The sequence below is a fragment of the Oncorhynchus mykiss genome, chromosome 8 (assembly GCF_013265735.2).
Source record: "Oncorhynchus mykiss isolate Arlee chromosome 8, USDA_OmykA_1.1, whole genome shotgun sequence".
In the NCBI taxonomy this organism is placed as follows: domain Eukaryota; kingdom Metazoa; phylum Chordata; class Actinopteri; order Salmoniformes; family Salmonidae; genus Oncorhynchus; species Oncorhynchus mykiss.
Window position 1 is genome coordinate 53560915 of NC_048572.1, and position 25503 is coordinate 53586417.

Sequence of the window (25503 nt, forward strand, 5' to 3'; positions counted from 1 at the left end):
TCAGTCTAAATAATTTTCCATGCACAGTCTGTGCCTGTATTTAGTTCATGCTAGTGAGGGTCAAAAATCCACTCTCACATAGGTACGTGGTTGCAAAGGGCATCAGTGTCTTAACTTCTTTGGGACTGGGGGGGCAATATTGAGTAGCTTGGATAAAAAGGTGCTCAGAGTAAACTACCTGCTACTCAGGCCCAAAAGCTAGAATATGCATATAATTAGTAGATTTGGAAAGAAAACACTCTGAAGTTTCTAAAACTGTTTGAATGATGTCTGTGAGTTTAACAGAACTCATATGGCAGGCAAAAACCTGAGAAATAATCCAACCAGGAAGTGGGAAATCTGAGGTTTGTAGTTTTTCAAGTCATTGCCTATCGAATATACAGTGTCTATGGGGTCATACTGCACTTCCTAAGGCTTCCACTAGATGTCAACAGTCTTTAGAACCTTGTTTCAGGCTTCTACTGTGAAGGAGGAGAGAATAAGAGCTGTTTGAGCCAGAGGTCAGGCAGAGTGCCATGAGCTGATCACACTCGTGGCCGTGAAAGGTAGCTGCGTTCCATTGCATTTCTAAAGACAAAGGAATTCTCCGGTTGGAGCATTATTGAAGATTTATGATAAAAACATCCTAAAGATTGATTCTATACATCGTTTGAAATGTTTCTACAAACTGTATTAGAACTTTCGTTTCGTCTGAACAAGTGATCGCGCATTATGCATTTAGATTACTGGGCTAAACGTGCAAGCAAAAAGGAGGTATTTGGACATAGATGGACTTTATCGAACAAAACAAACATTTATTGTGGAACTGGGATTCCTGGTAGTGCATTCCGATCAAGATCATCAAAGGTAAGTGAATATTTATAACGCTATTTCTGACTTTTCTGACACCTCTCCTTCTTTGGAAAATGTCTGGATGTTTTTCTGTGACTAGCGCTGACCTAACATAATCGCAAGGTGTGCTTTCGCAGTAAAGTCTTTTTGAAATCTGACACAGCGGTTGCATTAAGGAGAAGTTTATCTATATTTCCATGCATAACACTTGTATCATTTATCAATGTTTATTATGAGTATTTCTGCAATTTGATGTGGCTCTCTGCACTTTGGATGGATGTTTGCGAATTTCAAATGATGTTTTTGGACATAAAGATTAACTTTATCGAACAAAACAATTTGTGTAACATGAAGTCCTGTGAGTGCCATCTGATGAAGATCATCAAAGGTTAGTGATGAATTTAATCGCCATTTCAGATTTTTGTGAGCCCTCTCCTTGGCTGGAAAATGGCTGGATGGTTTTCTGTGACTAGGTGCTGACCTAACAATCGTTTGGTGTGCTTTCGCCGTAAAGCCCATTTAAAATCGGACGCTGTGGCTGGATTTACAAGAAGTTTATCTTTAAAATGGTGTAAAATACTTGTATGTTTGAGGAATTTCATTATGGGATTTCTGTTGTTTTGAATTTGGTGCCATGCAATTTCACTGGCTGTTGGCGAGGTGGGACGCTACTGTCCCACATATCCCAGAGGTTAACTTTTTATGGCTGCAGGGGCAGTATTGAGTAGCTTGGATGAAAAGGTGCCCATTGTAAACGGCCAGCTCCTCAGTCTCAGTTGCTAATATATATATATATACACGTTTGACATGTTTCTGTGGACATTATGGAAACTATTTGGAATTTGTCTGCGTTGTCATGGCCGCTCTTTCCTGTGGATTTCTGAACATACCTCCATTTGTTTGTCATGTTTTTTTGGATATAAAAATCATCTTTATGGAACAAACGGAACATTTGTTGTGTAACTGGGAGTCTCGTGAGTGAAAACATCCGAAGATCATCAAAGGTAAAGAATTGCTTTTCTGATTTTCGTGACCAAGCATCCTGATGCTAAGTGTACTTAATGTTTTGTAGTGCGATCGATAAACTTACACAAACGCTTGGATTGCTTTCGCTGAAAAGCATCATTTCAAAATCTGACACGACAGGTGGATTAACAAAAGGCTAAACTGTGTTTTCCTATATTGTACTTGTGATTTCATGAATATAAATATTTGTAGTAATATTTTTTGAATGTAGCGTTATGCTATTCAGCGGTTGTTGATGACACTTATCCGACATCGGGATTGCAGCCATAACAAGTTAACAGCTCGATTTGTCAGGGCAGGATACTCTGAGTGCAGCCCAATCCAGAAATCTGGCAGTGGCTTCCGATAAAATTTTCACAGAACTGCTTGTTGCAATTTCGATGAGGCTCTCTTGTTCAGATATCAGTAAGTGGACTGGAGCCAGGGCATGAGAGAGAACGAATCCAGTTGTTTGTGTCATCTGTTTATGGAAAATACCTGCATAATTGCGCACCCAACTCAGGTGCGTCGCTATATCACATTTGACATTGTCCTTAAGCTTGAGTTCATTTGACACACAAAAAAAAAATCATACAATGATGGAAAGACCTGTGTGTTGTCCTTGTTAATACAGACAGAGAAGAGCTCCAACTTCTTAATCATAGCCTCAAATTTTGTCCCGCACATTGAATATAGTTGCGAAGAGTCCCTGTAATCCTAGATTCAGATTATTCAGCTGAAAAAAAAACATCACCCAGATAGGCCAGTCGTGTGAGAAACACGTCGTCATGCAAGCAGTCAGACAAATTAAAATTATGGTCAGTAAAGACAACTTTAAGCTCGTCTCATTTCAAAACAATGTGTCAATACTTTGTCCCTTTGATAACCAGCGCACTTCTGCATGTTGAAAAAGTGTTACACGGTCGCTGACCATACCATTGCAGTGCAGAAAATACACGAGAGTTCAGGGGCCTTGCTCTAACAAAGTTAACCATTTTCACTGTAGTGTCAAATGTCTTCCAAGCTGTCAGACATTCCCTTGGCAGCAAGAGCCTCTCGGTGGACGCTGCAGTATACCCAAGTGGCGTCGGGAGCGACTGCTTGCACGTGCATTACCACTCCAATATGTCTACCTGTCATGGCTTTTGAGCCATCAGTACAGATACTAACATGAGCAGCAGCTACGTTTAGCTACATACAGACCGTTAGTGGAATTCCCACGAGAGTAACGGTTAATGTGATTGGATGTATATTATTTGACTAGGCTACCTGTATTTGACATTGTGTTGTTATTTCGCTAAACACTAGATCATTTCATTTTATTTTTGGCAGTAAAACAGAGCTACTCGGGCAAGAGAGAAAAAACCTCACCCAAATGTATAGCCCCGTTGGGAAATATAAATGGACTGTTTGAAAATGTTTGGGAATACCTGCTCTAGAAGATGCATCATGGGTGACTACAACTTTCTTTAAAAAAATGATGTGTTTTTACAGCAATGACGGTAATGAGAAACATGTCCACAGACAATGTTTATGTAATATATTATAGTTTTATGTAAACTTCAAGTAGCATAAACATTATGGTTTATGGACAAACTACAGCAACAATGTTTAATTCAAAAAATAATAATAATCTATAAGCAAAATTTGCTAAAAATTACCAGATCATTTAATCTGGACACATTTGGGTAATAAGAATCTGAGGTGAAAATGTACACAATTCAGGAAAAAATAAGACACAAACTAGGCATCTTAGTCTTCAGAATGATAGTTGATTGTTTCCAAATCAATTTGTTACTGCAAACCGCTAAATATTAAAATCGGCAAAAATGACAAGTTAATTAGTGGGTGATGGGATTTCAGAACCTTGGGTCAGAGGAACATCCCTGCGTTTCCTAATCTGATCGTGGTAGTGGGGTGGTAGATGCCTAGTCTCCCTTACGGCTCAAATCAGGCGTCTACATAGTACATACCATAGACAAACATAATTCTCTCACACACACACACACACACAGAGAGAGAGAAGTCAGCTCAGAGGCCCAGCTCAGAGGCCCAGCTCAGAGGCCCAGCTCATGAGCTCCATCAGCAGCAGGTTTGAATTTAGAATGGGAAATGAATGTGTTTATTCAACAAATCCTCATATCGCATCGATTTGTTTCAAACTAAAACATACCGTTCCGGTATTGGAAAGCATGTATATAGAAGGGAAAGATGCACATACCTATACCATAAACTGGCATTTTAACCAAACTCTCTCTCAAATGGTACAACAAGTCCGTGTTAACAAATACAATTCCCAATTAGGAACTGAACTAATTGTAACCATATAGCCAAGCGTGCTTGCGGCCTTGCCTAGATAAAAACCTAGCTGTGTAGAAAGAACAAAAGCCGTGTATGATGCCACAGGTGGCTAATGTGCTGCATAGATTGTCGCCAACGCACACCACAAATTGGTTATTCACAAAACACAGGTGTGATCTTTCACAGTCAACACCCTTGGGTGATGTACCAACAGACAAAAACTGGGTGTCCACTTTCAGTCACACCTGCGTGACAGTGCCGAGGGTGGCAGACAGAAGTGATGAGGGCTGGGAGAAACGATAACATGTCAAGATGTCCTCTTCTCCAATGCTAACTAAGCCTTAATCATACATAAGTCAACGGGGGCTAATGCTCTCACTTCCTTCTGCACACCGTCAAGCCGTTTCCGGTTGTCACGGTTCATTAAATTTGTCTGTAGTGGAGGACCACTTACAGGCCTCGAGAGGCTCTGATATTAAGCGGATACAGACTGACTGTCAAACTGAAACACTCACTCAAATCCAGCCAAGGCATCTTTATGAGAGATGAATAAAGACCCCTTAGTCAGTGATGTGCAATTGGACTTGGGAGAGGGGGCTCAGTCTCCTGACACTATAACCAAGTGTAGTATATGGGCAATGTGGGCATCATTGCTCTAATCCTTGAAAGTAATGAAATCAGAGAGAGAAACCGGGGACCCTAAATATTGACGTGTAAAGCGATGCACACAGGGGTCTTGTCACGACAACTTCAGAAGTGTCCTCTTGAGTAGCCATAGTGGGAATGAAAACATTCATATGCACTTGTTTGAAGTTCAAGGGGTCAGGTAGGTCATAGTAGCCTTCAAAAATAGGTTCAAACATGAGGACTCAGCCCTATAGCCTACCTGCTCGGTTGACCATTTCAGGGTTTGTGACACCCCAGTTTAATGTTAGGCTTACATTGTAAAACACCAAAATAAAATGTAGCCTATTCATTGTAAGGATACATATTTACATAACAGTAGTTAAAAAGGGTATGCACCTTGAACGGTGACTCAAAGACTACCAGAGTAGAATACTTCAAAAGTGTAGAACATCCTGTTTGATTCTCTCTGGTGAAATAACAGATCACAAGGTCAGAGTTTGGGAGAGCACACAAAAAGGACTTGTCAACATGCTACCTGTCCTCTTGGACAAACAAAACATTGGGACCGCAACATCTGGCAGCAGCATGCAAAAAGCTCCAACTCCCAAATAGTATTTTTCTGGAATAAATATTTTCCATATTGGTGTTGTGAGAAATATAATTGGAAACAGTGACTTCGGAACCCTAATAAATCATTTCTGAATTTATTTCAAATAACTAATTAATCTTTTTGGAATAACTCGAATGACAAAAAAATACAACTTCAGAGGAGTGAAATGAAAGACTCAAATAAGATTCTTTGAAGGAGCACATCTATCTAAAATTCCCATGTTTATTACTAATTTAAATTGGAGGAGTATACAAAAGAGTAAGACAAGTTATTGGAGCCGCGGCGATAACTTGAGGAAGTCCGATACTTAGGATGGCATCCAAAAGCTAGGCGTCCCCTTTCGGACGCCTGTCTCACTGTGCTGTTACTGTACCTTGGGTGGACAAGACCCCAAAACTTGAAGTGTCAAACTGATATTCTTGTAGTCCCTCAAGCTTCCTTCAACACAAAGTCTCCGGCTACATGTTTCTCAGAGGCAACCATAGTCTAAAGCACAAAATATATATATATATTTTTTTACTTTCCACCGAGAAGCACAAATACAGTGTTCCCTGCTGATATGAAACACACCTGCCAGTTCAAATATTTCCAGGGCATGTTTATTGGATATCTTTTAGCCCCCTCTACTGGTTACAAAGAACAGTTTCAGGGACCCGCACTAGTGAAACATCAACCCACCATCCACACCCTGTCAGGTTTAGATTTTCCACCTTTACGTAACCCTCTCCATCACCCTGATTCATAACCAACCAATATCCAGAAATGCCAGGTGGGTTCGGGCGCTGACCACAGCGGATGGTCGGGGGACCGGAACATGATTACAAATAATTTGGCAAATTGACCAAGAAACCGAAACAGATATAATATTTGCATAAAACAATCATATCAAACCTTGCTTAAACAGATTTAAAAAAATAAAATCACTTGGAGATGATTTCCTGGTGTTCTCACAGTCTTATGTCTAACAATAAAATGGTAAAAATCTAAATGTTTTTTTCTTTAGAAATAAACATATTAAAAACCTGCAGGCCGCCAGTTAGAAAACCCTGCTGTAGAAGTACCGTCCAAGTGGAAATGTAGTCCTCGTCAACTACAGGAATTGAATGCGAGAAATGGGCTACCTAGAAAATAGTAATACATGTACAGTATATAGCAAACAGATAGACCTGTCTTGCAGGGTCTGTTGCAATCCTCTCTAGTAGCAGGAAGTCAGACAGGGAGTCTGAGTGGCTGGCAAGCATACAGGTTGACAGACAGAAAGACAGTAGCTTGACCGACAAGGAGACAGAGACACAAAGACAGATAAATCAGCAGACTGAAAAGCAAGTCAATTGAAAAAGAGGCAGACCAGCAGTCTAGTAAATAGACAGGCGAATAGATGGATGATTGGAGAGAGGCGTAGGCTGTCAAGAGTAACTCACGTGGCTTCTGGCCCCATACGTGCAGGTGTAGCTTCCCAGAGGAGTAGTAGATGAAGCCCAGGACCAGCATGGGGCACAGGACGAACAGCAGCTTGTGTGAGGGCTTCATGGTGGTTCTCAGCCATTCACATGGCACATCACCTACAGGACAGATGCAGAGGAGGAAAAGGGAGTTGAGGATGAAGGAGTCAGTGTTGTGTGCAAATAGGATGACTGGCTATGAGAAATCACTTAGGCCAGGGTTCCCCAACTGGTGTGTTTTATTTGCCCCCCCAGTTCTGAGCAAAAACTGTTTTATATTTAGCATTTTCATTGTTGGACATAAAAGACACCAGGATATCAGCTCCAATTGATTTTACATTTTGGAAATCTGTACAAGTATTCCCATACATAATAAAGAGACACGTGATCATATACAAAAAGGTAAGCAAGGTTTGAAATTATTTCATTTGAGTAAAACATTATATCTGTCCAGGCTTCTTGCAGTCAATTTGCAGTACAAATTGTTCATGCTCCCCACCATCCACTCATGAAAAATAAATGATGATCCCTGGCTTGGGCTAATGTCAAACCTTAGCCAATCTCCTCTTGGGCTCTGCCCAAAGAATGTAAGAGAGGCATTGTAATCTAGAGCAATGCTTTTTAAAATATTTGTTATAAGGCAATTTTTTCTCTAGATTTCAGAAAATGGCAGTTACAGGTGTTCAAACACGCAAAAATCTCTGCCCCCCCTAGGGACCTCCCCTCGTCCGTACTTAGCGGCGTCACAACCTTGTTAAAAAAGAAAATCCTTGGGGGAACCCTTTACGCTCTTTAGAGACAACCGATCTATCACCAATAAGTGCTATTAGTTTCACTTTTCCATTATGCTAAGATCAGTGCTCATGGGGAGGGGGAAGATAAAGAAGTCTGTTTTAACAGGTAAAGCACACCCTGCTTGTCAGCTACTTAAGAAACTGCAATGGTTGAGAGTGGTCAACACTTTTGTAGTTAAAGAAAGATTTTATGCTGAGCCAACACCCAAACTAGGCTAATCATACAGTATAGTCTTGAGAGAGATGTTTTTTAATTTCCCAAAACATTAAAAAGGTCTCATTCTCTCCATAACTGAGGTAATATTATCCAACTGGCTTCCTCTAACATCGGTTCCTTTGTTTCCACTGAGACAAAGGAAAAGACACTATGCCCTGAGATCTGAGCGTAGCACCGAAAAACAAAGAAATAGTGACTAGATCTGAATAATGAAACCATTCCTTTAATATATTCTCCAATATACTGTACCATGTCCAAATTACCCCAGCCCTGAATGTTAAGAAAATATAATCCAACTTTGCAAATGTTGTCTCACCTGCAAATTCCAACAATCTTCTTTATCACTCAGAACCAGTCAAGACACATTACACAGCTTGGATTGTGGGAGTGATATGTAAAACTGAGCCACAATTCATATTTCATTTCGCTTTCCTTTCCTTTTCTCTCTCTCGCAGAACAGCTAAGGGCTTGCGCAAACAATAGTCTTCAAAATCACTGCGGAGCGAAGCAACTGCACTGAGCTGAATTAGTGTTGAAATATGATTACATTACTTCTCTTTACAGGGACCACTAGAAAAGCAATGGAGCAGCTGAAAAAGTAACAGATGATGAGGGGTTAAAAGCATAGGCATACTATAGGACTTGAAGATTCTACGCCTGTGACAGGACTAATCATAGAAAGATTACATTCAATAAATCTGTGTAACGCGAGTGACACACACGCTTTTGTGTTGTTTCTCAAAGACAAACAGTCAAGTCAAAGCAATACACTGCCCTAGGGCAGTGGTTCCCAACCTTTTATAGTCCCGTACCCCTTCAAAATTCAAACTCCAGCTGTGTACCCCCTCTAGCACCAGGGTCAGCGCACTCTCAAAAAATTTTTTTTGCCATCATTGTAAGCCTGCCACACACACACACAATACGATACATTTATTAAACATAAGAAGGCCCGTGGGAAGTGACAAAGAGCTCTTATAGGACCAGGGCACAAATAACAATGATCAATAATTTTTCTCTTTAGTAAACCAGCTTACATATGAAACCTTATTTGTTCATCGAAAATTGAGAATAACTCACCACAGGTTAATGAGAAAGGGGGTGCTTGAAAGGATGCAAATAACTCTGCAATGTTGGGTTCTATTAGAGAGTCTCAGTCTTAAATAATTTTCCACACACAGTCTGTGCCTGTATTTAGTTCATGCTAGTGAGGGCCGAGAATCCACTCTCACATAGGTGCGTGGTTGCTGCCTTGGCAACCACGCACCTGAGCGCAGCCCAAACCAGAAATCTGGCAGTGGCTTCTGATTTAAATTCCATTTCCACAGAACCGCTTGTTGCAATTTGTGTCATCTGTTTCAGGAAAGTACCTGAGTAATTGTGCACCCAACTCACTCAGGTGCTTTGCTATATCACATTTGACATTGTCCTTAAGCTTGAGTTCATTTGCACACAAAAAAAATCATACACTGTTGGAAAGACCTGTGTGTTGTTAATTAAAACTCTAGGGGCAGTATTTCATTTTTGGATAAAAAAAAATGTTCCCGTTTTAAACAAGATATTTTGTCACGAAAAGATGCTCGACTATGCATATAATTGACAGCTTTGGAAAGAAAACACTCTGACGTTTCCAAATCTGCAAAGATATTATCTGTGAGTGCCACAGAACTGATGCTACAGGCGAAACCAAGATGAAGGAAGTGCCCCAGATTTTGGAGGCGCTGTGTTCCAATGTCTCCTTATATGGCTGTGAATGCGCAATGAATGAGCCTACACTTTCTGTCGTTTCCCCAAGGTGTTTGCAGCATTGTGACGTATTTGTAGGCATATCATTGGAAAATTGACCATAAGAGACTACATTTACCAGGTGTCCGTCCGCCTGGTGTCCTCCGTCGAAATTGGTGCAGCTGCAGGCATTTTTCCACGTCGTTCAGAGGAGAAACCAAACTTCCACGAGGGATATATCATCGAATAGATATGTGGAAAACACCTTGAGGATTGATTCTAAACAACGTTTGCCATGTTTCTGTCGATATTATGGAGTTAATTTGGAAAAAAGTTTGGCGTTATAATGACTGGATTTGTTTTTTTTTTCTTAGCCAAACGTGATGAACAAAACGGAGCGATTTCTCCTACACAAATAATATTTTTGGAAAAACTGAACATTTGCTATCTAACTGAGAGTCTCCTCATTGAAAACTTCCAAAGTTCTTCAAAGGTAAATGATTTTATTTGAATGCTTTTCTTGTTTTTGTGAAAATGTTGCGTGCTGAATGCTAGGCTTAATGCTATGCTAGCTATCAATACTCTTACACAAATGCTTATTTTGCTATGGTTGAAAAGCATATTTTGAAAATCTGAGATGACAGTGTTGTTAACAAAAGGCTAAGCTTGAGAGCCAATATATTTATTTCATTTCATTTGCGATTTTCATGAATAGTTAACGTTGCGTTATGGTAATGCGCTTGAGGCTATAATTACGCTCCCGGATACGGGATTGCTCGTCGCAACAGGTTTAATGCAGACAGAGAAGAGCAACTTCTTAATCATAGCCTCAATTTTGTCCCGCACATTGAATATAGTTGCGGAGAGTCCCTGTAATCCTAGGTTCAGATCATTCAGGCGAGAAAAAACATCACCCAGATGGGCCAAGCGTGTGAGAAACTAATCATCATGCAAGCGGTCAGACAAGTGAAAATGATGGTCAGTAAAGACAACTTTAACTTCTTGCTCCTACTTGAGACGCAGACGTTTCAAGTAGGCACCTGGAAATGCAAATGCGCTACGCTAAATGTACTCGTTAAAACTCAAACGTTCATTAAAATACACATGCAGGGTATTGAATTAAAGCTACACTCGTGAATCTAGCCAACAAGTCAGATTTTTAAAATGCATGAGAAGCTATTATCTGATAGCATGCAACACCCCAAAATGCCTGAAGGCGACGTAAACAAAATAATTAGCGTAGCCGGCGCTACACAAAAACGCAGAAATAAAATATAAAACATTCATTACCTTTGATGATATTCTTTGTTGGCACTCCTATATGTCCCATAAACATCACAAATCGGTCTTTTCCCGATTAAATCCGTCCATGAATGCCCAAAATATCAATTTGTAGGATAGGATAAAGAGGTTAAGCTCGTATCTCAATTTAGAAAAAACATGTCAATACTTGTTGTAAAAGCGTTACATGGTTGCTGCCCATATCATTGCATGAGTTCAGGGGCCTTTCTTTAACAAAGCTGCCCATTAGTTATATTTCAGATGGTGTCAACATAAATTGTCATGCACTTTGAAGTAGAATGTCCATTTAAAGTCACCAGAAGTGACCTCGCAGTCGTTCTACATAAAATTCTTGCCAACGTCCTAGGGGAAACACTGATGTGCTGCTCTTAGAGGGGTTGGCTGACAACTAGTGGTGTAACGGAGTGGTTGATCTGTACATATCACACCCCGCGGTTCAGCACGCATGTGAACCGCGGATCAATGGCAAAGTTTAACCATCATAATGTGAAATAGTTTTACTGCCGCTGTTACTTTTTAAAGTAATAATTCCCTAAATCTCGATGCAGAGAAAATATAAAGACAAGACAGAGGCGTGCTGTGTTTTACTTTTAAAGCAGTTGTGTGTACTGTTCACTTGAGCGGGGCATGTTCAATCAATCCTTGACGCTCGCATTGCAAAAAGCAAAGAAGACAAAAAAGAGCAGTGACAGCCATGGCTAGCGGAGGAGCTGAAGAACTGGAAAAGCCTCCCGCTTCATTTAAGTCTCATGTATGGGAGCATTTTGGCTTTCCTGACAGATATGGAATGAGGGTGGTGGACAACACCATTACGGTGTGTAGGCATTGTGCCACAAGAAAGCTGTGTGGATCATGAAAATACATTGAGCATGGCCACACAATTAAAGCGTCATCACCCTGGTGTGTCAGTGACGGGAGCCAACTCAAGCCAAGAAACAACAACTTCTCACCGCGGCATTTAAGCAGCCCTTTGCTGCAGAATCAGACCAGGCCTAAGCCATCGCCAAATCTATTGGGATGTTTATCTCTGCAGACATGAGGCCATACTCTGTTGTGGAAAACAAAGGGTTTAAAAATATGGTGAAAGTGATTGAGCCACGCTTCGAAATCCCCTGGCGCACCCACTTCAGTATAAAGATCGTGCCAGATCGTTATGAACAGGAAAATATTAAAATTTACAACAAATTATCCAAGGCATCCCCTGTTTCCCTCACCACAGACGGCTGGACCTCCAGGGCAACGGAAAGCTACGTGACTGTGACAGATCACGACACCACATAGGAGTGGGAGATGCGAAGTCTGGTGCTACAGACACACCCCCTCTATGAGTCACACAGGCACAAATCTGGCACAGGTACTGCTAGCAGTAGCAGAGTGGAAGCTAGAGAGTAGAGGTCGACCGATTATGATTTTTCAACGCCAATACCGATTATTGGAGGACATAAAAAGCCGATACCGATGAATCGGCTGATTTTTTTAAAATGTATTTGTAATAATGACAATTACAACAATACTGATTTTACACTTATTTTAACTTAATATAATACATCAAAAAAATAAATGTAGCCTTAAATAAATGAAACATAAAAAATAAAAATTAAATTAAAGTGTTGGAGAAGAAAGTAAAAGTGCAATATGTGCCATGTAAGAAAGCACGCAGAGTCAGGGTATATGCAACAGTTTGGGCCGCCTGGCTCTTTGCGAACTAATTTGCCAGAATTTTACGTAATTATGACATAACATTGAAGGTTGTGCAATGTAACAGGAATATTTAGACTGATGGATGCCACCCGTTAGATAAAATACGGAATGGAATAAACGTTTTGTTAGAGGTGATAGTTTCCGGATTTGACCTAAGGCTCGTATTTCTGTGTGTTTATTATAGTTAAGTCTATGATTTGATATTTGATAGAGCAGTCTGACTGAGGGGTGGTAGGCAGCAGCAGGCTCGTAATAGTCAAAGGTATATGGTTTAGAGAGAAATAGCTGACGCGTTATAATTCCTGTAATAACTTGCGGCTGAACTTGAAAGGGGTTCCTTCGTTATTTTACCATTAATGTCTTCCATAGAGAATGTCTTGATCTACTTCAAATAAGGTCTGTGTTTCGTGCAGGCTTAAACCGCCTCAGCGTTTTGATACCCGTGTAAATCTCACTAGGATAAGGTAACGTTTGTCAAAATATTTTCATAAATCCACTCTACAAAAAAAAAAGATCTTCGCTTATATTTAGTCAATATTGATCAGTTACCTTGTCCTATGGATATCTACACAGTTATAAAATTGGCAAGGTGGTGTAGGCCTACACGAAACACAGACCTTATTTTAAGTGACTCTAAAAATATCCTACGGAATAAATGAATGAAGGAACCGCTTTTCAGATTTTGCTAGGTGTCATAGGCATTATGACTCGCACTTTGGTAGTCAATTCTTACCATGTCCATTATTAAAATAGGATTTCCTGCATATAGAAATTACAGTTTTTGTTTTCAACATTCATCACAGGTAACTTACTCTCAACTGTTTGAATAAAAATAGAGTTTGTCTCCTAAGCAGACTCTTCAGTATCATTGTCACTTCAGAGCTGTGTGTGTGTTTTACAGATGGCAGAGAAAAGCAGAGCACAAAGTGTGGGACTTTTACATGGAATTGGCACCAGGGAAAGCAAGGTGTCTTATTTGTGATAAATATGTAAGCATGGGGTCAGCAACAGCTAAATAAAAAAATACCACCAACCTTTTGGAATCACCTTAAGAACACCCATCCAAAAGCCCATGTATTAAGTTAAAATAAGTGTTCATTGTTCATTCAGTATTGTTGCAATTGTCATTACAAAAGTGTGTATGTATATATATATATATATATAAATAAATGAATTGTCTGTCTGTCCTCCACTCGTTACCTGTATTAATGGCACCTGTTTGAACTTGTTATCAGTATAAAAGACACCTGTCCACAACCTCAAACAGTCACACTCCAAACTCCACTATGGCCAAGACCAAAGAGCTGTCAAAGGACAGCAGAAACAAAATTGTAGACCTGCACCAGGCTGGGAAGACTGAACCTGCAATAGGTAAGCAGATTGGTTTGAAGAAATCAACTGTGGGAGCAATTATTAGGAAATGGAAGACATACAAGACCACTGATAATCTCCCGCGATCTGGGGCTCCACGCAAGATCTCACCCCGTGGGGTCAAAATGATCACAAAAACGGTGAGCAAAAATCTCAGAACCACACGGGGGGGACCTAGTGAATGACCTGCAGAGAGCTGGGACCAAAGTAACAAAGCCTACCATCAGTAACACACTACGCCGCCAGGGACTCATATCCTGCAGTGCCAGACGTGTCCCCCTGCTTAAGCCAGTACATGTCCAGGCCCGTCTGAAGTTTGCTAGAGAGCATTTGGATGATCCAGAAGAAGATTGGGAGAATGTCATATTGTCAGATGAAACCAAAATATAACTTTTTGGTAAAAACTCAACTCGTCGTGTTTGGAGGACAAAGAATGCTGAGTTGCATCCAAAGAACACCATACCTACTGTGAAGCATGGGGGTGGAAACATCTTTGGGGCTGTTTTTCTGCAAAGGGACCAGGACGACTGATCAGTGTAAAGGAAAGAATGAATGGGGCTATGTATTGTGAGATTGAGTGAAAACCTCCTTCCATCAGCAAGGGCATTGAAGATGAAATGTGGCTGGGTCTTTCAGCATGACAATGATCCCAAACACACCGCCCGGGCAACGAAGGAGTGGCTTCGTAAGAAGCATTTCAAGGTCCTGGAGTGGCCTAGCCAGTCTCCAGATCTCAACCCCATAGAAAATCTTTGGAGGGAATTGAAAGTCCGTGTTGCCCAGCAACAGCCCCAAAATATCACTGCTCTAGAGATCTGCATGGAGGAATGGGCCAAAATACCAGCAACAGTGTGTGAAAACCTTGTGAAGACTTACAGAAAACGTTTGACCTCTGTTATATACCCTTTGTTGGCAATGACAAAGTATTGAGATAAACTTTTGTTATTGACCAAATACTTATTTTCCACCACAATTTGCAAATAAATTCATTAAAAATCCTACAAATGTGATTTTCTGGATTTCTTTTTCTCATTTTGTCTGTCATAGTTGAAGTGTACCTATGATGAAAATTACAGGCCTCTCATCTTTTTAAGTGGGAGAACTTGCACAATTGGTGGCTGACTAAATACTTTTTTTGCCCCACTGTATGTATGCATGTATGTATATACACAGACATAAAAAAATAAAAAAAAGCGGCCGATTAATCGGTATCTGCTTTTTTTTGTCCTCCAATAATCGGTATCAGCCTTAAAATCATAATCGGTCGACCTCTAATGTGGACACGGGGTATTTTTTAATTCACTATCATTCAAAGGAAGAAGGTATCATGCCTCATATTGCACTTTAACAATTGAGTATTGAATATTTTAAAATTCTATTTAAACATTCCTTGCTGTAAGTGTTCTTTAAGTAATAAATGGAAAGCAAAGCTATATTTGTCTCCCTTTTTCTTTTTTTGCAGATCCGAAAATGTATCTGATCAATGACTTAAAACCGTGATCCGATCCGTGAATTTTGTGATCCGTTGCACCACTACTGACAACGTTGTGAAAATGACACGCACATCAATGGGGCCAGAAGCCATGCTTTGTTATGATACTCAGATAGCAGATAGCAACAATGACAAGAATCTGCCTAGTGGGGAATCGTTTTATCTTGACACCAGGTCTTGCTTTGAGGTGTTTTGACTGATTTCATGTCAAATCAAAGTTTATTGGTCGAGTACAGACATTTGCAGATGTTAACGCAGGTGCAGCGACATGTTTGTGTTTCTAGCTCCAACAGTGCAGTAATACCTAGCAATAAAAAACACAATCCAGAAAATTAAACAAGTAAGGAAATGAAGAAATATCAGAACGAGCAATGTCAGAGACCGGAATATGTATACTAGGGCTGTCCGACAACAATAATATTGGTTGACCAAAAGTTGTCTATTCTTTCGACCAATCGATTGGTAGAAAATTTAAATTTTATTTTTTCATAGACAATGTTTTAATAAAATCAACTATATACAATCCATTCAGAAAGTACTCAGACCCCTTCACATTGTTACGTTACAGCCTTATTTTAAAAAATATTTTAAAACATTGTCAATCTACACACAATACCCCATAATGACAAAGCAAAACCCGAAATAACAAAAAGGTATGATTTGGAAAGACACATATAAAGGTCCCACAGTTAACAGGGCTCTAGAGTGCGAGTATTTCACTCGCATTTGCCCCTAAAAATAGATACAGTGGGGAGAACAAGTATTTGATACACGGCCGATTTTGCAGGTTTTCCTACATACAAAGCATGTAGAGGTCTGTCATTTTTATCATAGGTACACTTCAACTGTGAGAGACGGAATCTAAAACAAAAATCCAGAAAATCACATTGTATGATTTTTAAGTAATTAATTTGCATTGTATTGCATGACATAAGTATTTGATACATCAGAAAGAGGCAGGGGGGCATATAATCCCAATCCACTGTATGCCACATCATTTATTTGTTACAAACCTCTCTATGATTTAGTTTTATTTGTTAGCAGAGAATGTTAAACAATACTTCACAGGCTAGAACTGGCAATACTGACCATTCAGAAGAAAGAGCCAAAGGTGTCTTGTGTACGATCTTCTGAATCTGATATGGAAGACTTATCACTTCAGGGGGAAATCCAAACGAGAGCTCTGTCTCGGGCAAGAGCTCGGTGTGGATATTTGTCTAGCGTCAATTAGAACTCGCTGGATCCCCTATGTCCACAGAACCCTCAAAGTGTTCCTGCGGCATGGGCGGACAAGGTAGGTCAGTTTTACACAGGAAATGTAATAGCACACGTTGTTTTAAAAAATAAAATAAGTTCAAGACTCAAATGAACTTTCAGAATCAAGTAATTGACAGGTGACAGTTTATTTACTCACTACTTAACAGATAAAGCGGGAAATGGAGAATGCACTTGTGTATTCTGCCATTTTCTCACAGACATGTTTGAGTGAGCTATCCTCACTTAGCCTCACACTGCAAAGGAATGACCTGATCCTCCCCCAAGCCATGTCAGAGTTGAGCAAGACAGTGACCAGACTGGAAGCACTAAAGCTTAGGGCAAGGGCAGGACATATGCTGGAGAAGATCCAGACCATGCTTGCTCAGTAGCAGGGTGATGAGAAGAGATTCCAGGTGTGTTAGGATGAGAGCTTGTTAGGATGTAAGAGAAATTGATGATTAAGTCAGATTCTCAGTGTCAGAATTGGGGCGGTAGGATTGCCTAGTGGTTAGAGCATTGGACTAGTAACCGAAAGGTTGCAAGTTCAAATCCCCGAGCTGACAAGGTACAAATCTGTCGTTCTGCCCCTGAACAGGCAGTTAACCGATTGTCCCTAGGCTGTCATTGAAAATAAGAATTTGTTATTAACCTTTTAAGGTATATTTGATAGGAACCATTTTTTAGTCCCTACCACTTCCACTGGATGTCACCAGTCTTTGGAATTTGGTTTAGGTTATTCATTTGTGCAATGAAGAAGAAGCACATCCTGGAACAACGTTACCCTATTGAGAGTTGCGCAAGACGTAAAAAGGAGCATGGTTTGTTTACTGCTGTATTGAATACAGATTGCCCCGTCTACAATTTGATCGATTATTAAGGTTTAAAAATACCTAAAGTTGTATTACAAAAGTAGTTTGAAATATTTTGGCAAAGTTTATAGGCAACTTTTGAAATGTTTTGTAGTGACGTTGTGTTTTCGTAAGCTGTTTTTTTCTGGATCAAACGCGCTTTATAAATGGACATTTTGGGTATATATGGACGGAATTAATCGGGGAAAAAAAAGGACCAATTGTGATGTTTATGGGACATATTGGAGTGCCAACAAAAGAAGCTCGTCAAAGGTAATGCATGTTTTATATTTTATTTCAGCGTTTTGTGTAGTGCCTGCAGTTTTGAAATATGCTACACTCTTTATTGACATTGTGCCATCATCAGATAATAGCTTCTTAATGCTTTCGCCGAAAAGCTTTTTAAAATCTGACATGTTGGCTGGATTCACAACGAGTGTAGCTTTAATTGAGTATCTTACATGTGTGATTTAATGAATATTTGATTTTATCATTATTTGATATAATCCGGTTAACGGATTCCTTTGTCTTCAGAAATGCAATGGAACGCTGGTCCCTGTTTTTTTTCTCCCCAAGCTGGACGCAAGCGTCCCCTATACCATAAGAAGTTAACTGACTTGCCTAGTTAAATAAAGGTAAATAAAAAATGTATTTGTTGCCCAACAGAATGATTTGGGGATAAGGAGAGAAATGCAGGAGAAGTCTATAAAAATGTATGGGAGACAGACAAATGGCCAAATATTTCAGTGTGTGCGTGTGTGTTATATTTCTGTTGAAGCAGCACATGGAGGCGGCCATCAACATCGGCGTGGATGATCTCAAAGTCAGGTTTGGTGGTTTGCTGAAAGATGAGGGTGTCCAGACCCCAGTGAAGTCTTTCAGAGTGCTAAACCCTGACACATGGTCAGAAGACCAGGCCAGCCTTCTCACCTTTGGCAATGATGGTGTGGCAGACCTGATGAGGCATTTCAAGGAGCCTCGTGAGGTAAGAATTTATTTGACACTGTATTGCCATGAGACAATGTTTGCATATTTGCAAACTCACTGCTCTGTTCAATCATGCAGATCAGGGTGCAACATGGCTGCAATCCAGGATGAGTGGCAGGGGCTGAAAATCCTGGTCAGCCACAATTTCAAGGACAAGTCCTACACACCTGGAATCTCCTCTTGTCACCCTGCTACTGGGAGACCATGTTGACAAAGGACCCCTACAGGCACAATTACAAGGTAGGCTAACAGTCCAGAGTGCTTATGTATGGGATCCTTCTATGGTTGGTTTTGATAAGTTAATGGTAAGGGTTTAAATGAAATTGAAAGATATCATATTTTCCTTAGAATATACTGGAGTTGGTGCAGTTTATGCTGGTGCTGCCCATTTCAGCTGCCCAGTGTGAGCGAGGCTTCTCTGCGCAGAACCGGATTAACTTCTTTGGGACTGGGGGGGGGGGGGGGCAGTATTGAGTAGCTTGGATAAAAAGGTGCCCAGAGTAAACTGCCTGCTACTCAGCCATAAATATGCATATAATTAGTAGATTTGGATAGAAAACACTGAAGTTTCTAAAACTGTTTGAATGATGTCTGCGAGTATAACAGAACTCATATGGCATGCAAAAACCTGAGAAGAAAATCCAACCAGGAAGTGGGAAATCTGAGGTTTGTAGTTTTTCAACTCATTGCCTATCGAATATAAAGTGTCTATGGGGTCATATTGCACTTCCTAAGGCCTCCACTAGATGTCAACAGTCTTTAGAACCTTGTTAGAGGCTTCTACTGTGAAGGGGGGGGCTGATTGAGTCAGGGCTCTGGCAGAGTGCCATGAGCTGATCACGCACGCTCACCTGAGAGCGACCAGCGTTCCATTGCATTTCTGAAGACAAAGGAATTCTCCGGTTGGAACATTATTGAAGATTTATGATAAAAACATCCTAAAGATTGATTCTATACTTCGTTTGACATGTTTCTACGAACTGTAAAATGACTTTCCGTCTGAATTTTCGCCTGGATTTGCCCGCGCCTTGTGAGTTTGGATTTGTACTAAATGCGAACAAAAAGGAGGTATTTGGACATAAATGATGGACTTTATCGAACAAAACAAACATTTGTGGAACTGGGATTCCTGGGAGTGCATTCTGATGAAGATCAAAGGTAAGTGAATATTTATAATGCTATTTCTGACTTCTGTTGACTCATGGCGGATATCTGTATGGCTTGTTTGGGCTCTGAGCGCTGTACTCAGATTATTGCATGGTGTGCTTTTTCCGTAAAGTTTTTTTGAAATCTGACACAGCGGTTGCATTAACTTGTAGTGACACCCCATCCCGTGAACGGGACCGTTGTCATCATCTGACACTAATTAGCATAACGCAACAGACAAATCTTCCTAGAAAATATTCCTATTCATGAAAATCACAAGTGAAATATATTGGAACATAGCTTAGCCTTTTGTTAATCACCCTGTCATCTCAGATTTTCAAAATATGCTTTACAGCCAACGCTAGACAAGCATTTGTGTAAGTTTATCATAGCCTAGCATAGCATTATGCCTTGCTAGCAGCAGGCAACCTTGTCACGGAAATCAGAAAAGCAATCAAATTAAATCGTTTACCTTTGATGAACTTAGGATGTTTTCATTCACGAGACTCCCAGGTAGACAGCCAAAGTTCATTTTTTCCCAAAATATTATTTTTGTAGGCGAAATAGCTCCGTTTGTTCTTCACGTTTGGCTGAGAAATCGCCCGGAAATTGCGGTCACCACAACGCCGAAAAATATTCCAAATTAGCTCCATAATATCAACAGAAACATGGCAAACTTTGTTTAGAATCCATCCTCAAGGTGTTTTTCTAATATCTATTCGATAATATATCCGTCAGGACAATTCGTTTTTCACTAGGACCGATTGGAGTAATGGCTACCTCTGTATTTTATGCGAGAATCTCTCTCGGAGCCACCATGTGACCACTTACGCTATGTGGCCGCCTACGGCTATTCTTCAACAGAAATGCGTAAAACTACGTCACGATGCTGTAGACACCTTGGGGAATACGTAGAAAGCGTAAGCTCGTTGATGGTACATTCACAGCTGAATAGGGAGTCATTGGAACGCAGCGCTTTCAAAACCTGGGGCACTTCCGGATTGGATTTTTCTCAGGCTGTCGCCTACAACATCAGTTCTGTTATATTCACAGACAATATCTTTACAGTTTTGGAAACGTTAGAGTGTTTTCTATCCAAATCTGTCAATTATATTGAGCAGTAGGTCCAACCGGCCTCACCACAGACCACGTGTAGCCACACCAGCCCAGGACCTTACCATTCAGCTTCTTCACCTGCGTGATTGTCTGAGACCAGCCACCCAGACAGCTGATGAAGCTGTGGGTTTCCACAACCGAATAACTTCCGCACAAACTGTCAGAAACAGCGTCAGGGAAGCTCATCTGCATGCTCGTCATCCTCACCAGGGTCTTGACCTGACTGCAGTTCTGCATCATAGCCAACTTCAGTGGGCAAATGCTCACCTTCGATGGCCACTGGCACGCTGGAGAAGTGTGGTCTTCACGGATGAATCCCAGTTTCAACTGTACTGGGCAGATGGCAGACAACGTGTGGGCGAGCGGTTTGCTGATATCAACGTTGTGAACAGAGTGCCCAATGGTGGCGGTGAGGTTATGGTACGGGCAGGCATAAGCTACGGCCAATAAACACAATCGCATTTTATCGATGTCAATTTGAATGCACAGAGATACCGTGACGAGATCCTGAGGCCCATTGTCATGCAATTCATCTGCAGCCATGTTTCACCATGATAATACACAGCCCCATGCTGCAAGGATCTGTACACAATTCCTGGAAGATGAAAATGGCCTGCATACTTGTCAGACATGTCACCCATTGAACACATTTTGGATGCTCTGGATCAACGTGTAAGACAGCGTGTTCCAGTTCCTGCCAATATCCAGCAACATTGCACAACCATTGAAGAGTGGGACAACATTCCACAGGTCACAATCAACAGCCTGATCAACACTATGCGAAGGAGATGTGTCGAGATGCATGAGGCAAATTATGGTCACACCAGATACTGACCGCTTTTCTGATCCACGCCCCTACCTTTTTTTAAATGCAATCTGTATTCCCAGTCATGTGAAAGCCATCGATCAGGCTGTATCACATTCGGCCATGATTGGGCGTCCCATATGGCGGCGCACAATTGGCCCAGCGTCGTCCGGGTTTGGCCATCATTGTAAATCAGAATTTGTTCTTACCTGACTTACCTAGTTACATAAAAGGTTACATTTAAAATATACATTTCATTTTTCTTAATTAAGGTCTAACCCATCTATTTAGAGTGACTGATTTCCTTCTATGATCTAACTCTGTAAAATCTTTGAAATTGAAGCATGTTGCATTCATATTTTTGTTCAGTGTAGTAAAAAGTTAAGTATTTGGTCCCATATTCATAGCATTCTGACTACGTCAAGCTTTTGGACTACAAACTTGGATGTATTTGCTGTTTGTTTTGGTTGCGTTTCAGATTATTTTGTGCCCAATAGAAATGAATGATAAATATTGTAGTGTCATTTGAGAAACGTTTATTTTAAATAAGAATAGAACGTTTCTAAACATTCTACATTAATGTGGATGCTTCCATGATTACAGATAATCCTCAATAAATCGTGAATGATGAGAAAGTTAAACGCAATAAATATTATACCCCCCAAGACATGCTACCCTCTCACCATTACATGGAGAGGGGAGGTATGATATTGGTGCGTCCAATTTCCCTACTTTTGTTTGTCTTAAGTAACTTTTAGTAGGTATCAGAAATACATAAATTGTTTTGTATGGCTATGAGGCCAGGTTAGGGTATAGTAGCTGTTGATTCAAGGGAATACATGACAGGCACTAATTTGCAATATAGCCTATGTTGTTAGCTTGGCTTTTATAACATAAGGCTTAAACAGACTGGCAGAGAGAAAACAGAGTGACAGCAAAGAAGGTGCTGAGACAGATAAGACAGCAAGGAGGCAAACAAAATGGCTAGAGCAGAGGCACAGTTATAGTGGTGAGTTGGTGTTTTTACATATTGCATTGGTTTAAAACATCAGCCGGTAAAAAAAAAATAAACAGGATGAGGACCATGTCTCACCAGTCACTGGTACAGAAATGGTTGACTGATTAGTACTTGGGGTAAAGGTCTTGCTGGAAGACCCACTTGCAGCCAAGTGTCCGCCTACTGGCAGAGGCAACCAGGTTTTTGGCTAAAATATCATGGTACAAGGTAAAGTTCATTATGCCGTTGACCTTAACAAGGGCCCTAGGACCAGTGGAAGCAAAATTGCCCCATAGTACCAGGACATTTTAGCCAAAAGCCTGGTTGCCTCTGCCAGGAGGTGGACACTTGGCCGCAAGTGGATCTTCCAGCAAGGCAATAACCCTGCCTAGTGGTTAGAGCGTTGGACTAGTAACTGGAAGGTTGCAAGTTCAAACCCCCGAGCTGACAAGGTACAAATCTGTCGTTCTGCCCCTGAACAAGGCAGTTAACCCAGTGTTCCTAGGCCGTCATTGAAAATAAGAATTTGTTCTTAACTGACTTGCCTAGTTAAATAAAGGTAAAATCAAATAAAAATAAATAAAAGCACACATCAAAATCCACAAAGAAAAGGTTACTTGACCACAAAATCAATTTGCAATGGCCATCTCAGTCTCCGCCATTGAAAACCTGTGGTTTGAATTGAAGAGGACAGTCCATAAACGCAGGCTAGGATATTAAGAATCTGGAAAAATGGGGTATATAGGAATGTCTAAGATACCTTCCAATGTCTTCTCCAATCGCATAAAACGTTTTTGAAAATGTCTTTCTCTTCACAAGTGTAGGGTGCTGGAGTACTGAAAACAGTACTGCCGTTTTCAGTGCGGAGCAGGCAGTGATGTGGGCTGGAGTGGATAAAATGTCAGGGCCGAATTCTAGTCCCAGTCCGTCCGTATTCATTACCCCGATTCTGTTACAAAAAACGTATTAAAACGGAAGCAAACGGAACGGGAGGGACCTACCTGAATGTGTCCCACCATAGAAACTCTCGTTTTAGTTGCGAAACTATTTGGCTAATGATTACATCCAAGGTTTGTTCTAGCTGGTTAACGTTCTAGCACGTAACGTCACGTAGGAAAATAACGGTCCATTAATCCCAATTTCTATATGCAGAAATGCAGCCGTTTCTCAATATAAACTACATATGAAGCTTGTTGGACATAACATTACCTAGTAGCAGTCGGGTTGGCACCCACAGAAAATACAATTTGTACGGATAGCTAACTTCTTCAGCTAACTCTTGGCTTGTTAGCTAACGTTGGCTACACAGTCAAATCAAATAAACTGTGGTTAAATTGCCTTGGGTTTGTGAGGTTCCTAAATTAGTTATTGAATATAGCTATTGCAATCACCACTGCAAACTGTATATACGCTAGTCATTTACAAAAAAATATTACCTTAGGTAGGTGCGTTAGCTAGCTAAACACTTAGCTAGCTAACCAAAGAGACATCAAACGAGAATGATGTGAAGCCAGGCAAGATAGCGGTTGACTCAAATAACACGCTAGCTAACTAGCTAACATTCACCGATGTCCACCGTCGTGTAAAAACAGGACCTTCTCCCTAATACATCGAGCTGGCTACAAGAAAACAGATTCGTTTTTGGTCGTTACCTTAACCTCTCCTTTTTCAGATTTTCCCGTTGTTGAGAAAAGGCTAGACTAGTTTAAACAACGAAGAGGTCGCCACCGTATCCCCCCTCCTTCACCGACCATCACCATGTTAATCCCGGGAACTCAATTGAGCAGAATTGAAGACGTTCAGACTTCAGAAAATCTCCCTAAAAAAATCACGTGCTCGCTCGCGCCCCGTTCTTTTTTCTCCAAACCATCTTGCTCAACAGCATGTTCCTCACATCCCACTGTGCACACATGTCATTTCAACGTGGACTACCAGTTGCATATCACGGAATTGGGGAGAATGGGTTAAAAAAAAACATATATTAAAAAATACCCCCCGAAAATGGATAATTCAGTGGATAAAATTTCGTTGAGACGTTGATCAATGACATTACAACCTATATTCACCCACTCAAAAAGACAGCCAAAGTTAGAATTTCCAATGTGTTGATTATTATGCTTTCAACCATCGAAGGGCACCACCAAATTCCAATGAAAAAACAATTTCGGATTTTTGGTTTAGTTGTCACACAAATGTCTGTCACTGTGGCTTTCAACCATTTAAAGGAGTAGTTCACTATTTTACAACTTGATATTAGATGGTTCCTCAACCCTGAAAGTAGTTTATAGGCCAAGATAAACTGTAATCCATGGTTCAATTTTCTTTAACAGCCACTACAAACTTCAGCTAACTTTCAATGGAAGTGGTGGGGGCATGAGAACATGTTTAAAACAATTATGCTCAAATCACCTGAAATCAATTCAAATCAACTTCATATTTGGTTTGATGTTACTTAAAGGTGATTGTGTAATTTAAAAGAAAATAACATGCTCACGTGCCTCCATCACTTCCATTGAAGATTACATTTGATATCCTATTCTTTAACTAACTCGATTTTTGGTAACATGGAGATGTGAATCCAACATATCACTAACTAATTAAGTCAATGGCACAGATGTAACTATCCAAGGAGAAGATACATTTCCATAAAATGTGGATATTTGGTTCATATCATTACATTTTAAATCCACCAGAGCTTGAAACATTAGGCCGATTGTATTGTCTATTTATAATTGAATTCTGGGGTTAATTGAAACAATACTTGTTGATACACATTTTGAATGGCTTTTACATAATGGATGTTTTACAATAAAAATTCCTTTTATTCATGGTTGTTTGTATTGTTTTAAAATGAGCAATATGTACTTTTTAACAAATGTAAATGTAATATTCAAATGCTGTTTTTATGCTTTTATGCCATTTTTATGGGTAT

General features: G+C 40.3%; 1 protein-coding gene across 9 annotated transcripts in view; it reads right to left on the minus strand.

Annotated features, from left to right (window-relative positions):
* LOC110530111 (CMP-N-acetylneuraminate-beta-1,4-galactoside alpha-2,3-sialyltransferase) overlaps positions 1-24707 on the minus strand; it is an 85166-nt gene extending 60459 nt beyond the window's left edge. For 2 of the 9 annotated variants that reach the window (XM_021612939.2, XM_021612936.2), the window contains exons 1-2: positions 24008-24706; positions 6796-6936 (exon numbers count right to left, since the gene is read on the minus strand). In XM_021612939.2, the coding sequence (XP_021468614.1) occupies positions 6796-6904 (109 nt within the window). In that variant the 5' untranslated portion in view covers positions 6905-6936; positions 24008-24706. Of the gene's footprint in view, positions 1-6795; positions 6937-8143; positions 8226-16504; positions 16690-24007 lie in introns of those variants that run through there. The other 7 variants (XM_021612938.2, XM_021612935.2, XM_021612933.2 and 4 more) reach the window with 6 other exon arrangements.
* Between the last annotated feature and the right edge of the window lie 796 nt (positions 24708-25503).